This window comes from Diplotaxodon limnothrissa, linkage group LG17 (genome assembly GCF_057381915.1).
Source record: "Diplotaxodon limnothrissa isolate DT_005_m linkage group LG17, D_limnothrissa_male_GT1.1, whole genome shotgun sequence".
Taxonomy (NCBI): domain Eukaryota; kingdom Metazoa; phylum Chordata; class Actinopteri; order Cichliformes; family Cichlidae; genus Diplotaxodon; species Diplotaxodon limnothrissa.
In genome coordinates, this window is record NC_140612.1 from 6,709,140 (window position 1) to 6,731,701 (window position 22,562).

A 22,562-nucleotide genomic window follows, 5' to 3' on the forward strand; every position below is an offset into this window, starting at 1 on the left:
ATCCGTAAAAACTTTCGGAAAAAACATAAAAGACTGTATCCAATCAATTATGCGGCGAATGAAGTGTTTGCCCTGAGAACGGTGTGGGTTAGCTGTGGAAGGAAGCGAGTGCTTTGTGATGTCTTTTGTTCATCTGCAGGGGGCCCTCTTGCCAGTTCTGAAGTTAGATGCGATGTCTCCCGGAGAAACAAAACTGGGGGGGGCGATGATGAAAAGAAATGATACTTAAAGGGAGGCCGATCAGATAAACTTCCATCTTCACTGTGTCCGGTCTTCTTGTTGCAGATGTCTCAGACAGCGTGATGAAGTTGGAAAATAAAAAAACAAAAAAAAACAAAACACACATTCAGCTGTCATTCTCAAAGGGACTTCTTAGCACCTGCATTAGTGCTTTCATAGCTGTTGGCAGCATGGGAATTATGCATGCTAACATAAATGTTACTGATTGGTTTATGAGGGCCAAGGAGGCATCATTTATTGGAGCAGGCCACTGTTGATCGTTTTTATAAAGTTACTCGCCGTTTCAATTCGCGCTCCCTTGGATATTTGATTTTTTTGTGTTGACAAGCAAGCCAATGAACTAGTTTAGAAAAAAAGGCACCTGAAAGTCATCACATGAATATCCATGTCTGCCTGACATCCTGTAGGAAAAAGTCCATCGAGTGGGAATTGTTTAGTTTTTTTTTGTCTGATTGGAACACAAACTGTTGAATAAGGCCACGGGAAGAATGTTTTCACCTTTAAAGTGTTTTACTTAATAAAAAGTTCATTTGAATATATATCTTTGTATTTCATTCATTCATTCAGGACCTATGTACTGTATTTACACAGAGGTTAAAATAACATTTTCAAACCATGATAGTAAGTACGCCTCCTGTAAACAGTAAGGCATGACAGAGTCAGACAGCTGCTTATATAGCCTGCTTAGTGTTTCTTGGATACCCAGATGTGTGGCACGCTCCATCTCTGTTGGGTCTCGGTAAGACCAGAGAAGAACTGTGACGCTGCGCCACTGGCTGAAGCGCTAAACGTCTCATATCTGGGATCTAAGCTCAAAGAGGTTGAATATTTACAGGTCTGCAGTGATGACTGAGTCGTTGTACATCAGCACATCAGAGTCAGGGGTAAGCAGTGCTGACGTCTGAGACACGTGGTCCACCATCCCCTTCTGGGAGATTTGTCCGTACACCTGAGCCGACCCTCCGCCGCTCCCCGGCATGATGCAGTGGGACAGCAGCGGCGTGTTGGCGTCATGGTTGGAGCCTGTAGTGGAGGGCACGCCGCTGACGTGACCCGTGCTGGTGGAGCCGCTAGCGCTGCTGGGGGAGCGGCTTTTTGGAGGGGGCAGGTGGTGCTGGATTACCCTAGTAGGCGGAGCTGGGGGTGCAAAGTGAGCTGGGAATGCTGCGTATCCTGGCGAGATTGGGTATCCGTTGACTGGGATAAAGCGCTGGTGGGTTTGGGTCACGGCCATGGGCGTCCATGCTGGAACTGCACCCATCTGTCCCGGCGCGGGAATAGCCTGGGCTGGGTAGAGGTACCCTGCGGCGGCGGCAGCAGCGGCAGCATAGCGTGGGTTGCTAAGGTTGCTGACGGGGCTGGCGCTGAGCGAGGTGGTCTGAGTGGTGGCGTTGCCTCCTCCTCCAGAGGGCGTGCTGGAGCTGGCGTGGGACGACAACCCCTCCCAAGCTCGCAGGCGGGCGTGAATATCCTTGAAGCGCGGCCGACGTGCTGGTCCTTCCTGCCAGCACTCTGTCATCAGACCATAAAACCTAAAAGCCAACAGAGTTATTTCATTACCACAAACAGCAACAATCAGACTGCTTCTAAAACTCTATTTGAATTGAATACACTAAACTAACCCTAATACCAGAGTCCAATAAAGACACTTGCACACTTGAGTTTCACCATTAGCTGGATGCACTATCTTCTTGTATACTTCTCATATTGCACCGGTAATTGCAACATACCTTGGTGGGCAGTCTTCGGGGCAGGGCAGCAGCTGCCTCTTTCTCACCATCTCCATCACTTCCTGGTTCGAGAAACCATAGTAGGGCTGTAGCCCGTAGCTGAAGACCTCCCACAGCACAACTCCAAACGACCAGATGTCCGAGTCTGTGGTGAACTTTCCCGAAGCGACGGCCTCAGGGGGCATCCAGCGGATGGGCAGCACAATTTTAGGCTGGAGGCAGTAGTAGTCTGAGGAGTAGATCTCTCTGGAGAGACCCAGGTCAGAAATCTTGACGTGGAGCTGCTCGCCTACCAAAATGTTCCGAGCTGCGAGGTCCTTGTGAACGCAGAAGTGGCTGGCCAAGTACTCCATCCCAGCAGCCACCTGGTTCACAATATTTAGAAGATGTTTGAAGGAGCAGTGAAAGGTAGACATTAAAACACTGATTTTAATTCAAAGTTTCTACATGAGCGATTAAGATCATCATCAACATTTCATGTAAATGGTTCATGTTTAAATGGAAGGCACAACAGTACTTCTTCCACTACGCTTGTAGCCAACTACGAGGATGTTTTTAGATCCTACCTGTATGGCCATATGCAGAAAATCTCCATGATCCAGGCTGGATTTCACCGTGCCGTCCTCATCGCTGCTACAGCCGACGTCTGAGTGTGGCGAACGCATGATGAGGAACTCGTGGAGGTCACCTTGGGGCAGAAACTCAAACAGCATGCAGACCGGCTGCTCCTGGGTAACCACACCCACCAGGCACACCAAGTTGGGGTGCTGAAGCTCGGTCAGCACTGCGGCCTCCTTTGATGAAGTTGGATAAATAACGGTGAATTTCAAAGAAACAAACAAACAAAAAAAGGTGGCTGGCAGGTTGATTTCAACATTTACTGGAAAAGTGGATATTTACAAAAGATGTGGGAGTTTAATGGAGAAACTGAGTCTGAAACTGTGTGGCTTTGACAGGTGATTATAAGAAGATCACCCAAGCTGGTTTCACAACGGCTCATTGATCACTTTTGAAATTGAGTCGATGGCAGTACCACTTTAAAATGTGGGCACAGTTCAGGTCTGCCTCACTTTCTGTAAACGGAAAGTGAGGATTACGTCTTACACATGCCGACTGCCTCAATCCGCCGTCACATCTAAATTTATCTGGACAACCTTCCACCAAGTTACAGTTTATTTTGGGAGCTATTTCCAGAGAACTCATCTACAGTTGAGCAGTTCAGCCGTCTCCAATCTTTCACTGCGTCTACCTTCTATAGACATACAACAAGCCGTGCTTGAAATCTTGTGGGCCTAGACGCCTTTCCTCTAAGAAAGCAGCCACATGTAGTTTTTAGCAATAGGATATTTTAGTGGTACATTTCATTTTCCAACTCTACACAAAGACGACTGATGCGGCTTCATTATTGTATATATATATATATTTTTATGTGTGTTGTAAAAACGGTTAATTTAGAAACATTTCTTACTTGCTGGAAGTCAGCCCACTGCTGGGCATTGGAAATGTCTTTGAGGGTCTTTATGGCCACAAGCTGGGCCTGGTCCATGCCCGGCAGATACAGATGACCTTTGTAGATCTTCCCTAGAGTACATTCTCCGAGCTCCTCCATGAAACGGACGGCTGATAAGGGAAGCTCCTTGGCCTTGCTCTACAGAAAGAAGGAGGAGGAAAAAAATGGTAAGGTGACATCAACAGGTTGAAAACACATTCAACAAAAATGAAATCATTACTTTCTTTGTCGGGTCAGCAGCCTTTCATCACCGCTGTCCTTGTAGGGAAAAGAAAACATGATGTCGCTGCTTTCAATCTGATGTAGGCGAACTGCCTAATATAACACCAAATCCGTGTTTGAATTGTAGAAGAAAAATAAAACTATAGCTCAGAGCTGATAATTCACGCAATCAGACTCAGCCCATTACATCAGCCCCTTAATCGCCCCCTTCACGCCTCTGGAAAGCGATGTGGGAAAATTGCGAAATCTGGCAACATGTCGCAGCTTAAAAATGTCATCTGGCTGACAGGTTAAGCAAAATTTGGGAAGATGAGGCAATTAATTCTCTTGCCAGTAAACCCTAGAATCAGCTGCAACAATAGCAGAAAACAATGTAGCGCTCCCTGTGAGGGATGACTTTGCTTTTTCATCTTTTGGAACTCACTGAGGAGTGCTCTGACTGGAATGCTGGGTTACAGCACATCTAAATCCAACAGGAATGAGCTGGGCTGTGGGGTTAGGACAGGGTCAGGCACGTTTTGGAATTCATTTAAAGTAAATTGCAGTCAATTAAATCCATTTCCTCATTAAGATAAAGAAAACGAATGATTCAAATGGAGAAAATGCGGTTCAGCAGTTTCCCACAAACACCACAGCAGATACACTGTGTAAATGCCATCTGTTAGAAATTAGTCACCTTAATAAGTATATTTAGTGTCAGATTTCTGTGTAAAATAGTTGAGGGGAAAGCAGATCACTTGTTTAAGAATTCATGAGGACTGTTCATCAGATGCCCCCCACCTTACCATCTCTCAAAAAAAAAAAAACGAAATCCAGGGAAAATGGCCTTCTTCAAAGGAAAGTTTATAAGAATTTATTTTTTATATTTTATGAGTGATTATTTTTTAATTTTTTAGGGGGCAAAGTCTGTGAGCTACACTTCTGAAAGTGTGAGCACAGACTTTCAAACCTCAGCTCAAGTTAATCCAATTTGGATGTCCGATCTCCAGCAGCAGCTTGGGAGGCCAGTAGAGGAGATGGGACCCACATTTTGTTTACAGCTTCACATGTGCAAAGCACGTAATAGACTTTAAAATGGAGCAAATCAGCTGAACACTTCACAGATATTAAAGCCTGATTATGGGGGAAAAACACATTTTCATCCATCTTCAGTGCGATAAGTCCCAGGTATGATGCCATAACTTTTTTTGAGACTCTTATCCAAAATCTGTGACGGTATTTTAATTTCTCAGTATGAATTTTTTTTTTTTTAACATAACGTCTTATTACAATGTGTATCTTTCCCCTGATTTTTTCTTCAGGCAAATCTGTGATGTCAGGTTTCTGTGTGTGTCTTCTTTTTTTATTTTGATCATTAAGATTAGTCTTCTTTGCAACCAGAGCATGACCACGGTTGATAATCATACCGACCATCTCATTAGAACAGCACCAACAGATGACGGTGGGGATGTTGGGGACTGAATATTTTTTATATAAAGTCGATGGTGCCAAACTGCCACTCGTATCTATGCTTGGGAAGAGATAAAAGGTGCAGAAAGGTTGGCAGAGATTTCCAGATTCCAGGAACTTTGAGATGAATAATGAAATTCCTCTGTGAGGACACATGCACTCACACATGCACACCGTCTGTACGAGCTCTGAGGGGGGTGGTGAGTGTGTGTGTTGTGCATGATGTGAGACACAGATGTTTTTAGTTATGGGTTTTTTTCCCCGCTGTCTTTCCTCCCCACACCCAAACCCTCAGATCCTCCTCACACCACCACAGATTTCTATGTGTGTGTCTAAATGGACTGTCATAGGCAGTAACCCTTGGGTGACCCCCTGCAAGCAAAGCCTGTTAGGTAGCAGCTTAATCCAAGACAAAGCTGCAGATAATGAAAACAGGAAAGAAAGACATTTGACTTAGTAAAACGTCTAAAAGTCGGAATATTTAGCCCATATAAAAAAGTTTTTAAAAGACAGAAATCACACAGCCGCTCCCTTTTATTAAAATTTTCTTGTAGATCTGTAAAATTTAGCTACAAGGCTGAATGGACGCATGAGGGCGGGGCTTTGGTAATCTTTCAGCTGATGGTTATGCAGTCTGCTATATTTCAGAACCAAGTTGGCAACAAAGACCATTTAAAATCAACTGTATAATTCCATGACTGCATGGCTGTCACTCTCCTGTAAACGTAACTCTTTGCAGACACAAGGTCTTCATGTAAACAGCAAGGAGAGACTCCCTTTTTAGGTCAGTGAAACATTTATTCCAGTCCCCCTCCCAAAAAACCCTCAGAAACAAAATAAAGCAAGGATATTAATGGATTCTGACGCATCTGTGACATCTGCAATTCTCTCCGCGGCTCTTCGCTGTAATACTATACGCCTTACCTTGAGCATCAGCTCAAGTGTGCCCAGCAATACATGCTGTCTAGATAAACCCCCAACCCTCCGCCCTCAACCACCACAATTATGTGGAAAAAAAGATGCGCTTACACGACATGACAGGGTGTGCAGCCTTGAAGGCAACATGATACTCATGCTGATGTGAGCTGTGTGTTTTACTGGGAGACCATGATATACATTACAAAAAAGAAAAAAGCTCCAGTGGTATTAGGATGGACAGAAGCATAGCAATGGAAAACTAGATCTACTTCTACTGAATCGAGAAAAGGTTCCTGAGAAGAGATTTAATTTTCAGTATATAAGAAATTTGGGGCGTTTCTGAAGGTACTGTACCATGTTAGAGCATCTTAACATAGAGTCCTTGAATACTAGGCAGTTGTAGAGGATGAGTTACTCTACTTTAAATGACTCCCACCCCTTATTGGAGGATTTCAGCTTCTTCCTTTGGGACAGAGGTTTGCAGCCCCTAAATGCAGGCGAAGCTTGAAGAAACAGCTTTGTCCAAACTGCTATTTTGTTGTCGTTGTTGTTGTTGTAGCAAATGACACATGTTTTTTTCTGTATTTTTTAAAAACTGTATTTATTTATTTACTGTACTTATTTCTCTGTTTATGACAGTGCTTTTATCTCCTTTTTGCCGTTTTATATCAGTATAGTGTTGTCTAGTTTTAGAAGCTGTGATTAGGACGTCTATTTAAATTTGTTGATTAAAGATCATAATTAGAGATCATAAGCTGCCTTTGATTTAGACATGTCTGATATTTTTGTAAAAACACAAAATAGTGTATATATATGAATATTTTCAAAAAATGCACAGAATGTGAGTTCATGACATCATCATAACTGATTTACTGAGCAGTTAGAACTTGTCACTCACACACTGAGAAGCACTCACAAACTTTCTGTTTCTAAACAATTTGTTCACTTTTTATCTCAGTCATGCCTGAAAAGACATCAGGTAACTTTTTCCATCGCTTTCGAGATTTGATTCAGTGAAAACGCACAGGTGGAAATGTAAGTAACTAAACATACTCATTCTTGACTTCTCTGCTGTTCAAATGTAAACGTTTCGGGGTACGGTGGCCCCTAGAGACAAAGCACGTACAAACTCCAAAACACATGCAAAATCCAAAACACTTGCAAATTCCAAAACACGTACAAACTCCAAAACACTTGCAAACTAAAAAACACATGCAAATTCCAAAACACGTACAAATTCCAAAACACTTGCAAAATCCAAAACACTTGCAAACTAAAAAACACATGCAAATTCCAAAACACTTCCAAACTCCAAAACACATGCAAATTCCAAAACACGTACAAACTCCAAAACACTTGCAAAATCCAAAACACTTGCAAAATCCAAAACACTTGCAAACTAAAAAACACATGCAAATTCCAAAACACGTACAAATTCCAAAACACGTACAAATTCCAAAACACTTGCAAAATCCAAAACACTTGCAAACTAAAAAACACATGCAAATTCCAAAACACGTACAAATTCCAAAACACAACGGAAGTGCTCCAGGACGCTAGGGGCAGTGTTGAGCTTTTGTTACCTAGTAACTACACAAGCCAGGAAGTACCAATGACCGGATTTGGGGTTTGCAGCCTTAAAGGCCGCATTTTAAGGCCGATTACGTCACAGCGACAAGAGAAGGCTTTCCCAATTCAAAGGCTGCTCGAAATGCGGCCCTCAAATGCGTCCATAATTTCCCTGAATTTTAAGGATGGGTCGGTGTAGCCTTCATGGCCCAACATATCCCAGACTTCATAGTGCGGTGGTGGTGTGGATAATTTTGCCGAAAAAAAACGGTGGAAGCGGAGCGGAGGAAGAGTAAACTTTCAGAAGTAAGTACTGAATATTATGTCACTTATTTATGCGCAAATATTTTTTTAATGAAGAACATTAAACCATTATTGTTGGCCACATGTCGGGAAAGTTATGTGACATTAGTCATGTCTGTACTTTCAGAATTAACTTGGTTTTAAAGCCTTTACTTTAAAAAAATATATATATAGTCGACCTTAATCTTACAGAGATTGTGATGATTTTGTGGATAATTAAAGTCAGTCATATATCCACAAACACAACAAGCTGAAAGTCAGTGATGCTGCTCGGTTTGCAGTCCTGAATATCACAGCACAAGGAAGATTCACTGCACTGTTAATGTTAGCTATGTTATATTGCTGCCTCTGTTCGGTGGTGTCGAGCCAAACGGACTTTAACGTGTGTTTGAACGAGCTGACGGTTCACTTGTTAAGCTGAAAGAAAGATGCTTTAATCACAGGAGTCACACATGTGTCCACTGCACCATCTGGGAACTCTTCTTGTTTCGTAATCAGAATCAGAATCGTGTTTATTGGCCAAGTATATGTGCAGACACATACAGGGAATTTGGTTCCGGTAGATGGTGGCTCTCAAGCACAGCAATGTAAATCACACACACACACACACGTGTCTATATATACACATTACACATACATACATAATAACACAAACACTAAATCCTCCTTCTTTTGTGCTGTTTTGTAGCAGTGTGTACACCTGAGACTTTCACCTGTCTGTCCTGCACTCGCTCTCTGTTTCTTTCTCTCTGATTGTGGAATAAAAGTATGAACATGTGTTTATAAGTCACACTTGTGTTTGAATCCTGCAGCTTATCACACATTTGATTTCCATGTGTGACAACTGCAAGTGTCGAGAGTGAGGACAGACTGAGGGACCCACTGCTGTACATCATCTGTGAGGCTTTGCACCCCTGATGATCCACCAGGACAAACTCAGCAGTGTGTGAGGAAGAGGAGGAGGAAGAGCCAGCAGCAGCTGACAGATGGAGAGAATAGACAGACTGTTCCCTGTTTGTGAAGGACTGCTAGAAACGTTTAAAATAACTAATTGTCTGTCCTGAATCAGTCTTATTAGGTAATGTTCAAATAATTTTATCATTCCAGTGTTTTCAGTGTGGGAGAAAGTACTCAGGGCCTTCAAGTTACACACTATGAAAGGCAGCAACAAGTGTAATATTCAGAAACCTAAAGTATGTATCAGCAGCAGAATGGACCTAAAAATAAATGTTTGTTCCAGTTCTATGAAGCTTTGAGTATTTTGGATCAGTAGCACTGCTGTGTTTGTTGCATCATATTGCTGTAATTGTTTATATGCTTTATATATTCTGAGGTAAGTTGATCTATAGTGTTACATCATATTCTATAAGGATGTTATGTGTTTGTAGACTTTCTGCCCAGTTTGACCCATTTAGCAGAAGCCAGCCTGTTTAAGGCTCTGATATCTATTCTGTATGACTTAAAGCAGTTATGACATGGTCTGATTTTCTCACCCAATAAAGGAATATTTCATATATCAGTCTACTCTTCATTTTATCAGAAACAGTTATCACAGCTTGTACATTTTCTTTTTATAAATATATGTAAGCAATGAGCCAAATTTAGTAATGCCAACGTGAAGGAACAACATTTGTCTCTTATATATGATACACCTATATATGCACTGTCAAAGATACTTGTCTTTGAGTTAGAGCTGGGCGATATGAGATTTTTTCATATCACAATATGTTTTTTTCATTTCAGGCGATAACGATATCTATCACGATATAAGCCAAATAACTATATTTGTAAGATTTAAATGTGCCGTTGCTCACAAGTAAAATGTGAAATAATCAGCAGCTTGTTTTTATTTAAATATTTATTTCCCATAATAAGTTCAACAGGGTAGATGTACTTAAGGAACATGAGACTTTTTCAGATAAATAAAGGCAAATATTGCAAACTACACAAAAGGCAGCCGCTAAAGCGTTTAAGTTTCAAAATAGAACAAACGAAACAGACTAAATTGTCAATTCCACTTAGAAACAAAATATTAATTCTAAAAATAAATCTTAGTTTGTTTTACAGAAGAACAGACAAAACTGACTAACTTTTGTCAATATCAAATAAACTGAGAACTAAAAGGAAATTCTCAATCTCTCCTTGTTGTATAGCTTAGCTTTTCAAACAGTTTTAACAGTTACTTTAGTCTGACAAAAGCCGAATGACGAATTAGCGCTTCCAGTCAGAGACACATACACGGGTATTTTTGAAAACGGAGATTTTCCTTTTTCGTTTTAAAAAATAATCCCGTCCACACATAAAGGCAGAAATGAAGGAAAACGCTGCTATGAACATGCCAAAGCAGCAGGTGGCGCTAGATTCCTAACCGTGCAGAAATATTGGCCAATCAGAAGTCTAGAAGCCTCGGTGGGAAAAAGTAAACAAAGCTGGGGCATAGAAGCAGAACCGAGTCGTATGTGTGGAGGGACAGTAACTGTGTGTATATGTAAGCATTTAAACACTGCAGAGAGTAGAATTAACAGTATTGTAGAAATTCATTTCACCGAAACAATAACGTGGCGCACAGTGTGACGCATGCACCAGTTTATTGTATTTCCAGACTTGCTTTCGGCACAATTTACAGTGCACGCTACTCTGTTTTTTGTCAGACTTGAAATAGCCGAAATACCTTCACACTACGGAACTTCTATGGCTCTTCCGTTCGACAATCTCTCCGGCATTGGAACCATCATCTGTTTTCTCTTCGGTCACGCTCGGTTGATTTTTCTAGTCGGCACACTCATTTCCTCCATTACGCGCTGGCTCCATTACCCGCTGGCTGCTTCCCAAACAAACACACGTGCGGCTTGGCACTTGTGCTGTACGTAACAAGTCACGCGACGTGACGCTGCGGCTGTGATTGGTTCGGCTCTGCGCTACTTAATTTGGATTGGCTGACCTTTTTTCTTTTTTTTTTTTTAAGAGGACAAGAGCGGCGAGGTCTATCGCGATAGCTTAATTTCTCTATCGAGTAAAAGTTATATCGCGATACATATCGTTATCGTTCTATCGCCCAGCTCTACTTTGAGTGAAGATTTAAGGTGATAAGACATATAAATAACTGCAACTTGAATCTGTACTGAAGCTCAGTATTTGACACAGAGTTCATGTTCACTGCTGTAATAACTAATAATGATTAATATAATAACTATAATATTGGCCATATTATATTTACATTACCAAAGTGATATGACTTTAGTCTCATGAACAACATCAGCTAATTCTTATTTACTAATTAATCTTGAAATAACTGTTCAGTACAGAAATGAAGCCCAAAAATCATGTTTTACTGTCCTGTGGTCTCAGCCTCAGATACTTATCAAATCACACAAAGCTCTTGTAGAAACAAACAAACAAATGAACAAAATATGTTCTCCCTCATTTCTGTCAAACCAAGTTGTATGACACGTTTCCAGCGGTTAGTATCATGGTTGCTAGGCAACCTGGGAAGCGCGACGGAGACTAGACCGTCCCATACAGACAAACTTGCCGTTTATTTTGCAAATCGAGCTCAACACTGCCCCTAGCGTCCTGGAGCACTTCCGTTGTGTTTTGGAATTTGCAAGTGTTTTGGAGTTTGTACGTGTTTTGGAATTTGCATGTGTTTTTTAGTTTGCAAGTGTTTTGGATTTTGCAAGTGTTTTGGAGTTTGTACGTGTTTTGGAGTTTGCATGTGTTTTGGAATTTGCATGTGTTTTGGAGTTTGCAAGTGTTTTGGAGTTTGTACGTGCTTTGTCTCTAGGGGCCACCGTACAGAGCAACTGTCAGCGCTTCACCACAGAGTCCAGGATCCTGGACTTTCACAAAGCTCTGAGCAGTAAGAGAAATGTGTTCTTTCAACAGGCAGACACATCGCATATCGCACAGAGACCCAGAGATTATGCTGTGCGACTCCCACCTTTACCTAAGCAATGCGCAGGCTCTCCACAGAGAGTCCAGAGAAGCAGGAACTTAAGTCCCTGGTTGGATGACCCCTTTTGGAATCAGGAGGACCCTAAAAGAAGTCCGTGTAGCCTCAGCTCTGTAGACACACACACACCAAGTGAGCTGAGGGCCATTCCTCTCATTGACAGTCCTGTTGAGATGACACCGCTCACTCCAGTTCCTCCACCTCCTCGAGCAGCTTGTCCATCACAATTGCCTGTTTTCTCTGCTAAACATTTAGGAGCAGGTCAGTTCAAAGGTGATGCTTTTCTTTAGTGGTTACACCTGCTGTTAATCAGTTAGTTTAGATTTTAAAATTTGACACTGTAGATTATCTATTTTAATGCTAAATTACACATATTCTTGCTATCCATTCATTTTATATGCTTTTTTGTAGAAAAAAAAAATCAGGAAGAAAAATGTCTATTGTTGTTTTTTTTAGTAAGATGTCAATTTGTAGTTATTTATTTATTTTTTGTCTAAACAGACACGAAGGTCATTCGTGGAATAAGAGTCTTGACAGTAAAAGACAAATTTGGGCCTATTTTGGAAAAACTGCAGCATTTCCAGGATGGGATTGTAACCTCACCTGGACACACAGTACCAACCAAAACATTTACTGCAGTAAAGCCTTTGACTCCAAAACCTCCAACAGTTCCCATACCGCAAAAACGAGGACCTCGGCTTGGGACGCTGCTGCGCCGTGCAAAAGTCGTCCCTATAGACGGTAAGTGGTTTTCCTCAGTAACTGTAGAAGATGCTGAATAATCAAACTTTAAATTAAGAGATTTTTAAAAAAGATTTTAATGAACAATTAATCACTGCATCATGTACAATGCTTCAAATTAGAAGAAATTACATTTTCTCTTTACTAACCTCGTTGATTATCAGACAAGAAAGCAGACAGTCAGTGCAGTCAGAATAATCCAAGAGAGGGCAGGGTCAAACTCCCGCCTCTAGCTACACCTGTAGAGAGCCTGTCCCACAGCTTTAGTCTGCTGTCTTCAGACGACTGGTAAGAAACGTAGTAAGGAGACATTAAATACTGCACAGAAACAGTGCTGCATAATGTGGCTGTGTTATTTGTGGTGTTCCTGAAGTCGTGTTCAATGTTGTGTTGTGTAAATACAGGATTAAGAAAAGACAGGGGTTGCAAACTATTCAGTCTCTGGCAAAGCACCACTCGGACATCCTGAAGACTAAACTGCATGAAGTGTGTCTGGTCCTCACTGAGGAGGTATTGCACACTTTATGTTTCTTATATGTGTTTCATGCAGCTAGTTTCCCTTCAAGTGCATACTACAGCCTCAACTGATGATTTTCACTCACATTTTAGGTGAAAAACCAACGCTCAGCAGTAGCCTGTGAGGCCATACATACCATCGATGAGCTCTACATTCAGCTCCAGAAAACAATGGACCCAGAAGTTGAAACAACAGGCCGAGCTCTATTGCTGAAGCTTGCACAGACCAACAACAACTTTCTTCATCAGGAGGTCAATCTGGCACTTGATGCCATGGTGGAAAATTGCAGCCATGGACGGATTCTGAGCGCTCTGTTTAACACAGGACTGACGTAAGAGGAGAGAAGAAGCTGTAGTGATTTTATTAGAAGACATGAAAGAGAGATGATGTTCACTGAGTTGTGTGTCTAATATTGTCCTTGCTCAGCCATTGCTGTGTCGCAGTGAGGAATAGCACAGCTCAACACCTGCACCAGCTGGCTGACAAAGTTGGAGCAGCCGTCATCCTGAAAGCAGGAAGCTTCACTGAAAGGTTTCTAATTGCTGCCTCTAGAATGGCAGGGGATGCTGCACCTGAAGCCAGGTGGGTACTTTTAAATGGGTTTGAAGTGCATCAATGTTTTATTTTCTGTGAGTTTACACAATTAATGACAACTGTAATCTTCCACAGGTACCATGGGCGAACAATCATCAAGAAACTGACCCTTCACAAGGACTTTATGAATTTGTGGATGAAGATTGTCCCTGAAAAAGACAGGCGTCCTGTGGAGAAGAGCCTGAAAAAGGCTAATAATTACAGGCAGCAGGTCAGCATTCAGACTAGGCTCTCCTCTCCAGCAGGGCCTGGGATCCCCAGATGTGACAATGCAAGTCCTGACGAGTACAGAGGAGAAGAGCTACAGTAGCAGCAGCACTCTGAGGCTAAGCTGGGAAAGTGGTTGGAGGTTCAACCATCATGACCACAGACAGTCCCAGTCGCTCTGCAGGAGTAAACTTCTCCATCTTCAGGACTACAAACTATTTCTCTGAAGGACAATATTATTTAGATTTACATTAATTATTATTACATCATTCTTATTATTACATTATTTGTATTATTTCATTATTATTATCATCACATTTTTAAGATCCTGAATGGACAATGAATGAATAAATCCCTTTTTTTTTTCATGTGAATTAAAATGGCACTTTGGTTGGCACATATACAGTTTCTGTTTTTCTGTCAACAAATATTAATACATTCTTAGTTCTCTTGTTTTCGTTTTTAACCCATGATTTTGCATTTTTATCAGGATTCAAAGTCATTTTTATAACATAAAGAAATATTAAATAAATACTAGAAAGCGAAAATTTCAGAAGAAATTTTAAGTGTGTCTATGCTAATCAGTGTAGTTTAGAATAGAATAGAATAGAATTCAACTTTATTGTCATTGCACATTTCTTGGATTCATTTGGTGATTTATTAAATCTATAACTGTTATTCTAATCTGCTGCTGAGTCTCTTACACTTTTCTTTATGCTGTATATTTTCACGTCTCTGGAATAGTTGGAAGTTAGATAGTCAGGTGGGAAACTTTGTGTTAACTCATGGAGCTGAGGATATCGTGGATATCGTGGACATGCTGACCTCGCTGCGTGGTGTACAGAGCGAGGTCAGCATGATTAATATTCACAATAAAAATATTAGCCGAACATCATGAAGTCTGTATGTGTTTCATAGTGTCGAACAACCTTTGTACAGTTAAAGCCAGCAGTTACTACATGACAGAAACACCAACGTTATCTCTTTTATGCGTTTATACACAGGTCACGCTGATTACTGAACAAAAACCCAAAGATCAGATGTTAAACAAATTTATTTGCTCTCTCTCCTCCTTAAACATGTTTTTAATGTTAGTTATGATTCAGAATTGGCGACTGAAACACGTAAGACACATAAGAACATCAGGAAATAAAACACCGATAAATATAACCTCAGTAAAAGAAGTCAGCGGGGGTTACTACAGCTGTGTACCGGGGCCTGCGCTTTGTCGGTGGGATTGCTTGCGAGGCGAGCGGGTCTATCCCACGCTTTGCCGTGAGACTGGGCAGACATCTCCGAAATCATCGAAACACTTTTGCAAAGAGGCTGTATCTTGACAAACCGACCAGACACATGAAGATTATAGTGATGGGATTTCCGGCTCTTTTTAGAGATCCGGCTCTTTCGGTTCGGCTCACTAAAAAGAGCCGGCTCTTTCGGCTCCGAACCGGCTCTTCAGGTTGTTTTGTTGCTTTAATTAATTTATTATTAACAATAATATAAAATTATGCACAAAAGGAATTACTAACGTAAAAACAAGTGGTTTTATTTATATATGTTTATATATAAATATATGCGGTGGCCCCTAGAGACAAAACACGTACAAACTCCAAAACACATTTCTAGCATGAACTGAACTTCCAAAGCAGAGCTACTAGATCACTTAAATTACACAATTGAAAGCATGTGTGTATTGTTTGTATATTTATACACAGGCACTCATATATATATTCAAATAATTTAAAAAAAAGTTCATTTACCTGTTATTACCACACACCAAATCCGGTCGTTGGTACTTGCTGGCTTGTGTAGCCACAAGATAACAAAGGCTCAACACTGCGCCCAGCATCCTGGAGCACTTCTGTTGTCTTTTGTACGTGTTTTGAGTTTTTATGTGCTTCTGAGTTTTTATATGCTTCTGAGTTTTTACGTGCTTCGGAGTTTGTACGTGTTTTTGGAGTTTTTACGTGTTTTGGAGTTTGTACATGCTTCAGAGTTCGTACGTGATTTGAAGTTTGTATGTGCTTTGTCTCTAGGGGCCACCGTAAATATACTTTTATTTATTCACTCCACATAAAATGTAATAAATAAATCATATAATACAAAAATCAACTATTCACATTTCAAGTTTTAACTATTTAAATTTTCAGCTTTTTCCTTTCACAAATTTAAAGTGAAAAGAACACAAAACACTGCAAACCACAACACAATTAAATATAAATTATAATATGAAAACTAAAAGAACATGCATATTCTCTGTCATATGGACCTGCATGAATAAACTTTCTCAATCCTTTATCATCTGCAACCGAAAATAGTTGTGGATGATTACTATACCTTTCTAATGTTGTTGTCCCTGCCTCTCTTTCTCTCTCTCTGGCTCTGTTCCTGTGCTACTGAGTGTAACTACCGCCCCTCCCCCCTCTGCCCAGCGTAAAGCACAAGGCTCGCGTGCAGAGTGAAGCGGAAAAAAAGTGCGAGAGAGAGGCTGAGAGAAAGAAAAAAAAAAAAAAAAACCCACGTGACGGCTCGCGATAAGGAGCCGGCTCGCGTCGTTCACGTCAAAGAGCCGGCTCTAAGAGCCATTTCGTTCGCGAACGACCCATCACTAGAAGATTAAACCACTACATTCTCGGCTAAAAAAATATTAAAACGGTATTTGGTGACACACAAACAGGGTTTTTCAAAGCTCAGTTCTGTTAGCTTCCACATGCCGGTTGTTGTGTGCTAGAAACAATGGCCACCAGGCCAAAGCAATGGTTTTGACTCGATCAGCGTTAACCCCGCCCCCTGAGTTTGATGGGTGAGGCTGACAGATAAAATTATTTCATGATGAGAGCCAGGCGCCAGGACTGCCAAAATGAAATAAATAAATATATCATTAAATAATTAATTAAATGTGTCAATAATTAATTAAATGTGTCAATAATTAATAAAAATGTGAAATACATAAATAATTAATTAAATGTGTCAATAATTAATTAATTAAATGTGTCAATAATTAATTAAAATGTGAAATACATAAATAATTAATTAAATGTGTCAATAATTAATTAATTACATGTGTCATAACTATTTATTTAATTAATTAATTCCAATTTTAATTAATTATTGCCACATTTAATTAATTATTTAATGGTGTATTTAATTAATTCATTATGGCAGTCCTGGCGTTCCATACTGCTCTACCAGGTGTAACAATTGAGTTTAACATCCAGGCATCCATGAAAACGGAATTTATGACATTTAACGGAGTTAGAAGTTAGCAGGGAGTTAGCTCGCTAGCTTCTATCTAAATACAATATAGCATGTCCTGACTGCGGGGTTTTGGAAACAAATTAAAATGTACAGCTCTGTTATCACTTCCAGCATAAATGAAGACAGAAAACTAAACAGCAGTGACGTTTGTAGGGTTACTGAAGTTGGGCTAGCTGGTATATAATGATGTGCTACGTGACCGCTAGCGACACAGCTATGTTAGCATAATATAAACAAGCTAACTTTTTTTTCCACTCGATAAAAGTTACCGTGAGTGTTCTCGGTGGTCAGGAACAAATGTAATCGCATGGCAGGATGCTGTAAAAGGACCAAACTTCAGCCAGGAGAACAACTGAGATAATCCATCCACAATACGAGGTTAGTCATTCATATACTGCTGCATGGGCTGGGCTGTAGTTACATCCTAAGGTTTTAAAAACTGAGCTTAAATAAATGATTAGCGGTAATAAAAGCCGAGGGAGGTCAACAGTGATCACTGACTGTTTTAGGAGCTTTTTGAGATCAAATAGAAGAAAATACATAACATTAAACATGTTAACAACACAAAAGCCATATTAAACGCAGACTACTTTAGACCCGGAAGTAAGATTCGTCGCGTCATCACTGAACAACCGGATAAGAATAATAAAGCCGACGAATAGTAATAAGTGTGCCTCTTGGTATAGGCACACTTAAAAAGATGAATTAAGTGAGAGGACCAAGGATAAGGAGAAGTGTAAGGGAAGGGTGTGGAAAAAGAGACAGTGAGAAATAAACAGGAGGGAGGTGGTGGGCTGCAGTTGAACATTCCTGAACCTGCTGAGCTCTGATGACGGATCTGATGCTTTGTCTGAGACAGGTCGTTTCCACACACACTCAAGCCAGTAACCCCGGCATGCCGTGACATATCCCTAATGACACACAGAGGGCTGTGCCAGTGTTTTGACTCCTTCTGCAGTCTGTTTGCATGCCAAACGACAGCCTCTTTACAGTCATTACACAACAGCGTGATGATGCACTTAGTGTCCACTTCAAAATCGTGAAGTTTACAGTGTTTAATTTTTGCGTTGATATTACATGTAAAAAGTGTTCTATATCTGCAGAAATAAACGGTAATCTGCAGGATTACCAGGAAGGCCCTCCGTCATTTATTCCCCACCCTGAGTGCCATCTGCTGTGACTGTAACGCTCCCTACCTTAGGCTTGTATGCAGTCGCGAGCATGGACATCTCAACGTTCTGGCCGCGGACGGGTTTGGGTTGGCGCGTCACGGGAGGCCTGGAGGACTTCTGGTTGTTGCGGCACACGCAGATGAAGAAGAAGACCAATGCGATGGCTAAGGGGATTACCACGCTGGGAACCAGGATGTACAAGATCTCAATGCCAGACTCCTTATGGTCTAAACAGATGGGACATCGAGAGAGGGGAATCATGTCATTTCACACGTCACACATGTGTCACAAAGGCAACATCGCAAACTACGATTTAAAACTAGTGTCTCACCACAGAGGGGTATGTCGCAGAGCTCCATTCTGACCCCCTCATCTAGTGTGAAGCACCAGGGGGCCTCGTGTTTGTTCCCTGGGTTGCGGCAGTACGAGTGTCCTCCGTTAAGCTCCGGGTAGCGCACAGCCTGGTAGTTGTGGCTGTGAGGATACTGGGAGTTCCACGGCTGACACTGACGCCCTGACTTGGTTATGCTTACCGTCCCTCTGTAGTCTACCCCACTGTTGTTATAACATTTGTGATCTGGTGGAATATAACAGACAATGATGTTTTAGCAGCGTCAACACAGTAAATCATTACAATTGCCACATGAACATGTCTCACTCTTGTTAATAGGCTCTGTCATAGGGATCCCGATCCTCAGACAGTTGGCGGCCTCGGGGCTGTCGGAAGTAGCCAGGTCATCGCAGTTTGGCAGTTTCAGTCTCTTCAGTATTATCGGGTTGGAGCGGGCGATGATGTACTCGGTTTTACACAAGTCGTTCTCCAGGATCTCGCATTCGTCCTTACAGAGGTCACGGGGTTTGTCGGACCCCGAGCTGCGGTCGCACGTTGGGAAGGCAAAGTGGCAGAGGGAAGGGATGGCGAACTGCGAGCAGACAAATGGTTGGACGTCCCGATCATGGTGAAGGCCGCTGGGAACGAGAGGATTCAATTTCAGTTGCTTGAAAGTTTCTAAATAACGAAGAATTAGGAGACTGAATAAAAACAGAGAATTTCATACTTTAAATGCACGACTCGCGCACAGCGATGCTGTTCACTTATTGCAAACATGTGCATTGCTGCGGCTGTCATTATCACTACGGCGACTACGATGAAGAGGAGACGCGAATAAAAAGCGGCCAAGTGAACCTGACAACCATCCAAATGTTTCTCCAGCACATGTTGCTTGAGTAAAAAGGAACATAGAGATCAGTAAGTGTGACATTAAATTCAAGCTGCTGAATCTGGACTCTGATATGATTTACAGTCCTACTGTTGGCCTGTTACGACTCTGTGGCGCCATAAATCTCAATTATCACTCGTCCTTGATGTTTCAGATCAGGCTCTGGATTCATGGCCTGCGTCATTCCCTGAACTGTTGCACGGATATAATCAATAATAACCTCTGAGGACAAACGCACGCATACGCATAAAACAAAAAGCACACACGCTGAGACACAGACGTGTAACAACACTGGAAACAGTGTGTCGGCCACATGTGATTCATACTGAGTGGTGAACTCCCTTTGAACTCTCTAAGTGACGTTCTGCTTCCTTCCTGGAGCATATTAATTATGATTACCTTCTGAAAAATCTGAATTTACACAAAGTTTTTATTGAATTACTACATCTTTTTTATTTTTAGCAGCAAATTATGTCTCTAAAAGAGTTTGGCAGTTTCAGTCTCTTCAGTATTATCAGTATTATCAGTATTATTTGTCTTTTAGAGACAAATTATGTCTCTGAAAGACATAATTTCCTCCCATTTAATTGAATCTACCAAAAATGCAGGTGCCATCTGCCATCAAGAGCAAGGACAGAAGAAGCGGCACTTATTCCAATTTTTCAAACAAAGCATAAAGAAATGACTTTTGGCTCAAGACTTTTGCACAGTACTGTATGCCCTTTGGTCATTGATTGTGTTCAGTTGTCTTTCTTGAATCTGCAGGAACTAAATATTTAGTAACATGGAATCATCTTCATCAAGTTAAGCCTGTACACACAAACTAATCAAACGTTTCTCATGAATGAATATGTATTTATGATGGATGTAGAAGTAAATTTAATCTATTCTCAAAACATTAATTCGATTTGTGTTGGCTCGAAGGAGGTTTAGCCCGCTCAAACTCACCTGTGATCTGGGTCTCAATCTCCCCCTGCATCTGCAGCGAGTCGACAAAAATGCTGCGGTTGCCGATAAAGCGGGCGCAGGCTATGCCTCTGTACGGCTGGCAGAATCCATCTTCAGGAAACCCGTTGCTGAGAGGTCAGAGGGGCGAGAAAGAGAGGGTGCTTTTAAAGTTCGTCTGAACAACATGAATCAATTTCATTGACTCTTTCACAGGAAAACCACTAGAGGTCAGTCTACATTAGCATATCCCACAAGACCAACTAGTTCCACTTCTGTGGAGGGAAAGGCTGCTCCTTGCTGCCTTTGCTTGGCTACAGATCAGGCAAACTCAAAGGCAGATATCTAATACACATAAATGTCCTTATTCACAGTAAACTGCTTTAAGAATTAATATCTCACGTCGGACTTTATTCGTGTTGCGTCAGAGAGTCGTCACTCTGAGCCACAATTTAAAACATATGAAAGGAGAAAGAGAGCAACCTTGTTTCTACAGCTATGCAACTCCACTCAGTGAGCTTCTTTTGGGGCATTTCTTTTAATTTCCTCGTTAATGTAACGATTCTTATCCCGCTTAACACAGTCATCATCATCCTCTCCCCTTCCTGTCTCACTCTCTGTGCTTTTTTATTCTTTCTCCATACACACACACACACACACACACACACACACACACACACACACACACACACATACACACACACAAAGCCCACGCTCACCGGCAGACCACTCGCTCAGTGTGAGATCACTTTGTCATGCGCTTTAAGTCATACCATATGGGACGTTAAGACCAGGCACAACTGCAATATGTGGTATAGGCGAGTCCACGATGCCACTGCATATATGAAGTATATCCTCATGGTGCAGACCTGCTGCCTGAGTAATGGCGAACAGAAGCAGCTAGACTATGACATTTTTAATATATTTAACTTAAAGTGCAGCCAATCACAGCTAAGACACAGGCCTCAGCTGTGATTGGCTGAACAATAACACCAATAGTCAAACATTTCGACTCTGATAGGTAAGGTGGCCCCGAGAGGTCGATTGGACCGCAGCTTATGAAAACACCAGCAAATAGAAAAATGCTGAAAAAGCACACAAAATAAAACTGAATAAAAACCCCAATAGAAATAGAAAAAAAGTTGCTAATAATCACAAAACAACACACAAATGTTTTTGGGGAGACAATAATGTGACGGAAGAGTTGCACAAATGACAAGCCAACAGTAGATGGCCAATAGCAAACTACCTACAGTATTATACGAAGTGTGCAATTAAAACAACAATATAACACATAACATTGATGAATCCTCAACTGCTTTTAATGACGCCTCCGTATTTTTTGATTTCTGTCCGTTCTGTGGCTGGTCCATCACATTATTGTGTCCCCAGAAACATTTCTGGATTTTGTTTTTTCTACTTCTGTTTTATTCAACTTCTGTTGTGTTTTCTACGCTTTTGCTGCATTTTTCTATTTACTTAGTGTTTCCTTAACTTGCAGTCTGTTTGACCTTTCAGGGCCACCATATATGGGGGTTTAAAAAACACTATTGTGTAGCAGCCTAGTGAGAATTTAACTGCTTCTCTACTTCTTTTGCACATCATTCTTTTATTACAGCTTTACAGAAACGTCACTTTTGCTAATGAGAGTTGGATGGTTTACAAGAGATGGTACAAAGTGCGAAAAGCACTAATTTTACTCCACAAGCTGTAAAAATTGCACACACATTCCCCCATCCTGGTTTGGTGTGAGTGTGAGGTCAGTAGGTTACCTCTCTCTGTGGAGTGTTAAGTGACTGAAGGGCCAAGGTCAGTTAACCCCCTTTCCCTGTCTGTGCAGATCTTAAATGGGCTTTCCAGACATGGACACACACTCACACACACACTCATGCACACACACACCCACACTCACACACATGACTACCAGGGCAGCGGTCTGCATACTGCCGATTCCTCAGAGATAGGGTAACTTTACAACTTAATGCAGGTTTAAACAGATTTTATCCCCGGAATAT

At 41.3% G+C, this 22,562-nt stretch overlaps 2 protein-coding genes across 2 annotated transcripts; one reads left to right on the plus strand and one right to left on the minus strand.

Annotated features, from left to right (window-relative positions):
- Positions 1 to 1,069: 1,069 nt before the first annotated feature.
- LOC146614568 (inactive tyrosine-protein kinase transmembrane receptor ROR1-like) lies at positions 1,070 to 20,671 on the minus strand. Its single transcript, XM_085375424.1, has 8 exons — positions 20,551 to 20,671; positions 19,041 to 19,351; positions 18,714 to 18,959; positions 18,407 to 18,609; positions 3,439 to 3,618; positions 2,537 to 2,764; positions 1,971 to 2,335; positions 1,070 to 1,772 (listed from the first exon to the last, which is right to left on the minus strand). The coding sequence occupies exons 2-8, from the start codon at positions 19,060 to 19,062 to the stop codon at positions 1,070 to 1,072; spliced, it is 1,947 nt and encodes a 648-aa protein (XP_085231550.1). The 5' UTR covers positions 19,063 to 19,351; positions 20,551 to 20,671.
- On the plus strand, positions 7,030 to 14,055 carry LOC146614569 (TOG array regulator of axonemal microtubules protein 1-like). Its single transcript, XM_085376564.1, has 8 exons — positions 7,030 to 7,048; positions 11,726 to 11,800; positions 12,563 to 12,634; positions 12,799 to 12,922; positions 13,039 to 13,144; positions 13,244 to 13,482; positions 13,578 to 13,733; positions 13,821 to 14,055. The coding sequence occupies exons 1-8, from the start codon at positions 7,030 to 7,032 to the stop codon at positions 14,053 to 14,055; spliced, it is 1,026 nt and encodes a 341-aa protein (XP_085232690.1).
- Positions 20,672 to 22,562: the final 1,891 nt, after the last annotated feature.

Excerpts from the sequence above, each read along its gene's own strand:
- LOC146614568 (XM_085375424.1), bottom strand. The coding sequence starts at position 19,062 with ATGACAGAGCCTATTAACAAGA. Across the intron at positions 18,960-19,040 it reads GACAGAGCCTATTAACAAGA|ATCACAAATGTTATAACAAC; the intron begins GTGAGACATGTT and ends ATATTCCACCAG. Across the intron at positions 2,336-2,536 it reads TTCTGCATATGGCCATACAG|GTGGCTGCTGGGATGGAGTA; the intron begins GTAGGATCTAAA and ends ATTGTGAACCAG.
- LOC146614569 (XM_085376564.1), top strand. Across the intron at positions 12,635-12,798 it reads AAAAGTCGTCCCTATAGACG|ACAAGAAAGCAGACAGTCAG; the intron begins GTAAGTGGTTTT and ends GTTGATTATCAG. Across the intron at positions 13,483-13,577 it reads CTGTTTAACACAGGACTGAC|CCATTGCTGTGTCGCAGTGA; the intron begins GTAAGAGGAGAG and ends GTCCTTGCTCAG.